The sequence below is a fragment of the Habropoda laboriosa genome, unplaced genomic scaffold (genome assembly GCF_001263275.1).
Source record: "Habropoda laboriosa isolate 0110345459 unplaced genomic scaffold, ASM126327v1 scaffold30, whole genome shotgun sequence".
Classification (NCBI taxonomy): Eukaryota; Metazoa; Arthropoda; class Insecta; order Hymenoptera; family Apidae; genus Habropoda; species Habropoda laboriosa.
The window spans coordinates 2,532,264-2,538,344 of NW_017100178.1; the positions used below are offsets into that span (position 1 = coordinate 2,532,264).

Below are 6,081 nucleotides of genomic sequence, written 5' to 3' on the forward strand. Positions count from 1 at the left end.
AAATACGTGCACGTTAACCTTTCACGTATAAAATTCATCATCCTCCTATATTTTTTTTTTTTTTTCTTTAAATTACCGTACAATCCGTTCGAGAATTCGGTCGTAAAGTATCCCGTGAAAGGTTAACGATCCACGGTATCCAATAATCGTCAAACATCGACGCTGAGTGGAATTCTATCTGAAAATCTCCGACTACACGCACGCTCCTTAAACATTTATATTTATATAGTACATTTGCACGATACATGAATTCAAGTACCGGACTCGAACTCGAAGTGACAAGACACCGGCTAATTAGGTGATTCGGGGAAACGGAGGATTTATAGTTAAAAACACGCACCAAACGAAGGAACGAATTAGTTGATGAGCCGTATTGCACCGCGTTGACTTGCAATCAAATAACAAAACTATCATATATACAAAGACAATTATAATAACCATTAAATCTTCCGAGACAGGGGATCGAATTAGCGTAGTCGGAGGAACTAAAAAAGAGTCTCGCAATTTGGCACGACTAACTAGCACCAGCTAGTGACAACAAAACATTCCTCGAGTTAGGCGAATCTTATCTAATGAAAAATCGCTAAAGGGTCTATTTAACCCTTTGAGTGCAGGAAAGTTCGTAGCTGAACAGATCTGTTCGTTCAATCATATCACGTATAATGAAATCACTCGTACGATTGTTTACTCTGTAAAATAGGCGATACGTTTCGACTCGTTCTTCAACACATTTTCCAGTCTATACTGACGTCTCATCATAGTCTGTGTTGACCGCGTGTAGCACTCAAAGGGTTAAACTTGTCACCTTGGTCACTTGAGAACATCGCTTACGCGAGTTTCCAGCAGCTGCGTATCGCCTTGAGGACCGATCGAGCAACTACGAACAGTCTCATTTTGGAAACTGGTGAGAAATCACGAAAATGACGAACGTCAACAGGGATGAACGTGGCCGCCATTAGACGCTTGGCCCGGTACTAGATGTGGCCGGTACATAGTAATTCCTCGCTTGCAGATGATTCTGAAGATGCAGCCCGGAAATCTGTTGATTGCTGTTCTGTATACCCTGATTGGTCCAGTGTCCAACTGTGGAGATGATCTTGGCGTCTGGACTGGCCGACGGCGTATTAGGCGACGGTAGAGCGTTCGTTTCAGCGACCACGTCCACGTCCACGTCCTCCTCGTCCTGATCAGGCTCCTGGAGATCATGTAACTCGTCCTCGCTGCAGCTGAACCTCCTCGTCTTAGTTGGCCTTAGATCAGATTCGATTTGATCATCAGGTGCCAACAGTGACGCCACGTCGAATTGCCTTTTTCTGGATGGTTGAAAGGACGAGGACTGTCGTAGAGTCTGACTCTGGAAGGTTTGTTGCTGTTGTTGCTGTTGCTGCTGTTGTTGGTGATGAGGATGATGGTGATGGGGTGTCCAGATGCCTGGCATGGGTTGAGAGGCTACTGGTGGTCCTAGCGTGGCAGGGGGAGGCGGAGTGGCTGGTAAAGGTGGAGGACTTGGACTATCTGGTTCTTCGTCCACTGCAAGACCCATGTGTCTACGGACTTTCCTTTGAGCCTTGCGTCTCCTGAAATCTCCGCGACGGAAGTCTTCGAGATTAGCAGGATGAATGGCCCAGTAATGACCTTTGCCATTGGCGCTTCTGCCAGATTTCACGAAGCAATCGTTTAGCGAAAGATTGTGCCTGATGGAATTCCGCCAGCCTGGACCACGGGTTCGAAAGTACGGATAGTGCTCGAGGATATGTTGATAAATATCTGACAGCACTAGTTTCTTTTCTGGAGAGGATAAAATTGCCATGGCGATTAGACCGATATAACTGTGTTGAGGCTTCGGTTCCTCCGGTATCCGTTGATGATGAGGATGCAACAGCGCCATGGATAAAGCTAATCTACTTGGATATCCGGCAGCGGCCGCTGCTGCCGGATACAGGGGCAAGGGCGCCGGAAACCCTGGACTCATTCCAAGATGCGTAGGAGCGCTGGAAGGGGGATGGCCGACTCCTGGATGCTGAGGGTGCAGCTGCTGAGCTAACCTTAGCCTCTCCGCCATCGCGTAGTGGTACAATTGAAGACGATAGTGCTCGAGACCGGGCAAAAAACCAGTCATAGGGTTACCCAATCCGACGGCTAGTGGTTCTTTCGCCGGTGGTGGACTCTCGTTACTGCACATGATAGTTTCTTTCAGATAGCAACCTTTTCTTAATTTACAATCTTTCCCGATCTTCCGACACGTCGGAGAAATCGATCACTTGAACAGTTAGCGCACACGTTTCACATGAAAACTTCACGATGCTCGTTCGATTTTCTCAACGGGCATCGAACCAAATATTTCTTGATAAATCGTCAACTAATTTCACTGTACGACGTTGACACGCGTAAATTACGAACGATTAATCTTGATGTAAAGGGGAGCACAAGGAGCGCGCGAACAACGTCGTGAAAACGAAATTAATGATCGGCCGGTCGACGAGTGCGATCGATCGCGGGGGCCCGATGTTTTCCAACGGTTTTCAGCCTGTTTGTCACGATGCGCTCCGAGCGACCGACTGGTCATGATTTACGATTCGGCCGTCTGCCAGGAGAGCACCGATGGCTTCTCCCCACTAGGTCTAGGGGAGAGACAGCAGGCTCCGCCCGTTTACCCAGAACGGTGCACGGGCTTCAGGCTCTACAGTCTACCGATCCTCCGACCAATAAGCACCGAGAGGACGGTCGAAGATGGAACCCTCTGCCATCCGCCACACCTACCACCATGGATATTGATCCTGAATTCCGTAATCTAACGGCGCGGGGGACGGCGGCGGAGTGTCGCGACTTCCCGATGCTCTCTGCTGGCCACTGCGTACCCGTTGTCTCTTATCGAGAACCACGAAGCTCAATATCATAGCTGGTGATCGTGGACCAGGCTGGAGAGAGCAACGACGCGATGCGTTTTCCACTCCCCCCCTCAACCCTGATGCAACCCCCTTTCCGAATCTTCGAACAGTGTCGTCGAGTAGCGTTAGTTTGCTCGGGCTCGGTTAATAGCGGCATCCACGTCGAGTGCCGGGAATCGTTGGCTATACCTCCTGTTGACTACTCTCGTTCCGGGGGACGAATAGCAAGCGATGTTTCAGTTAAGTTCAGGTTTTTTCTCTTCAAGGTCGTTTTCGGGTTAGATTGAAATTGATGTGGATTTCATTGGGTTGTTGATTGCCAGTTTGTTCTCCTTTTTATTAGATTGTCTGGAAATAAATTGCGGTTTTTAGGGATTGGTGTTTGTGAAGCTACGGAAAAGGTAAAGATTCTTCTATTATAGAGTAGTAATAAAACGAGATACATCCGTGTATCTACGAAGAAATTATCACCAATTTTAACTTTTTCGGAACATCTATCTTATCAGCAATTCGTTAATTATGATTCAAAAATAGAATGGTACTATAGATAAATACGGATAGATAAGTAACTAAAATATTTTAATAGATGAATTTTTATTTTAAAGATAAATAACTTCACACTTGAACTTCACTTTTCTCAAAATCAAAGCACTCCAACGAATACCAATGTTCGTCCGCATCACGTTTATTAAAAACGAAAGTACAATTAATTACAACTTTTCATTCTAGAAGAACAAAATGGAATTAAATCCGAAGCTAAATTGCGATTTTTACTTAACTTTGCTCAAAATAAATTTATTTAATCGAAATAAGATCCATTAGAAACTATACACTTTCCTCGACGAGATACAAGCTTTTTTTATTCCATTACTATGAAATTCTGCGCTTCTGGAATTGATAAATTCCTTAAAGACCGCCACAGTGTCGTTTATATTACGAAGGACTTTCTGCTGGAAAAACTTGTCCAAATGATTAAAAAAATGGTAGTCTGACGGCGACAAATCTGACGAGTAGAGAGGATGAGGTAATGTCTCATACCCTAATTCGTTTAGCTTCTGAAGCGTTAACCGTGATATCGTGTAAGAGTATTAGACCCTTTCGATTCACTAAAATTGATTGTATGACAAGTAACTTCTTGTGCATTTCTTCCAATTACAGGCTATTATTTTACTTACATCTGGCTTCTGTGCAAATTGCACTGTTATAGGACATGGAATATATGCAACAAATTCCTTTTCTTCGAGGCTCTCATCGTCAGTACGAAATCGTTGAAATTAACGTTGCACTGTGCGTTCAGTACTTGTGTCTTAACCAAATACATGATTGATATTTCGAGCAGTTTCTACTGCTTTACGTCCCACTTTTAATTCGCACAGAAAAATTGCACGAATATGCTTCTTTTCTATGGCTGCTTTGATAAGCTAAACTGATAACAGACGAACGTAGAAAGCAAAGGTATAACCAGTAAACGATAATGCGACTTCTACGCTTTAAAATGGTCCTACATCGTATAATAAACATGAATTCAAAATTTGCAGTATACAAAACTCTAAATATTAGGCTGTTGAAGACCGCAATTTATTTCCGAGCAACCTAATAGTTGGTTGGTTGGTTGGTTAGCGGTAGATTGTTTGATTTGGAGAATTGTTGGAGTGGAAAGATTGATGGGATTGGAAAGATAATGATGATTAGAGTTTGGCTTTTGCGCACAGTGGCATGGGTAAGTTTCCAACTGTACGGTTTTTTTTTTTTCGAAACTTTTACTCATAGCAGGTTTCTATCTAAATAAATATATGTACAGCAATTAATATACGTAGAATAATAATAAAGATGCAATAAAATCTTCTACACACTACTGTAAATGGAATGTGTTAGGGCATTTAAAACTATTTTTAATTTAAATGTGCAAATTGCCCGACTGATAAGTGTATTGTGCTTAATTTATTTATAGTGTAAATCGTTTACTTATTTTTATAACACATCGGTGAGAGATATTATTTTTCGATTGGAACAAAATGTTTCTTCACTGCAAACTCAAAATTCTTTCCAGCAAATTGAGAATAATATTGTGTATTTATAACGAAATGAATACTTTTAGCGAATAGGACATCTACGAGACAATTTACCGTATTTATTTGAAATAAAATTGAATAATACAAAAATATGCGTCTAATTATTTTGAAGAATTCAATTTAGTTTAATGTCTGTCTGTCACGTTAGTTTTCTTGATTTACGGGATAAATTGATCCGTCTAAAAGTTTTTACCTTTTCTCTTGTACTTTTCGGTGATTCTGAATGTTGACCGAAGGAGCTTGAATATCGTTTTAATGTACAAAATTGTTATAAATATTTTCAATTAGTGTTTCGCATTTAGGTTAAACGCTCGACGAGTTTATATGGTGTTACATCTTGAAGAAATTATACTATATGTACTTCATACATCTATTCATATCCTTACTTCCGTTCACACGATGCCTATCACTTCCGCTTTCACAAAATAGATTTCAATATACAACATTTTTCACTTATGTTTCAAACTCCATAGTCAACAGGAAAGGTTTTTGTTAATTACCAGTTCTTACTAATGGCGTTTAATTTTCTTCTCGTAATACTCATAAAAATTTGACTGTCTAACTACTCGAAGCGAATTTTGTTGAGTAGCACTGTATCATGTATAATACTTAAGTATTACTGCTTCTCCTTCTTCTTCTTTACATTTCTTCCTGCAATAATTTTTCTATGCTTTTAGAATATAATAACATGTTTCATTTTCGAGTTTTTAATAATAATTGCAAGTAAATATCGTCATTTTCGAGACAAATCTAAAGTAAGTAACGCAGTGTGTTGGATAATGAAATGACTGCCTACCCTGAATTAACAGAGATACAACAATTGAAATAAAAAGCTTCTCGTCTTTTGTTTAACCCTTTGCACTCGAGAGGCGACTAAGTAAGAAGCGACGTTATATTTACCATTAGAGGCAACTGTAAGCATGATATTTTCCAAGACAGCAGGTCTATGGACCTTCGTGAATTGTTCACTACGTGTTTAGAGACCTTAGCAGTGAAGTAGTTTGAAAGAACCAACTTCTAATAAAAATATTAGTTTTAAAAAAATTACACTATAAAAGGCCTTCGAGTGCAAAGGGTTAATAGCGATAAAGCATTAAATTTGGAGATATTTTGTAAGTATA

General features: G+C 40.9%; 1 protein-coding gene across 1 annotated transcript; it reads right to left on the reverse strand.

The window, feature by feature from the left end:
* Positions 1–955: 955 nt before the first annotated feature.
* Positions 956–2,182, reverse strand: LOC108578982 (fork head domain-containing protein FD4). The gene has a single exon (XM_017942407.1). It carries the CDS (start codon positions 2,180–2,182, stop codon positions 956–958), a length of 1,227 nt encoding a protein of 408 aa, XP_017797896.1.
* Positions 2,183–6,081: the final 3,899 nt, after the last annotated feature.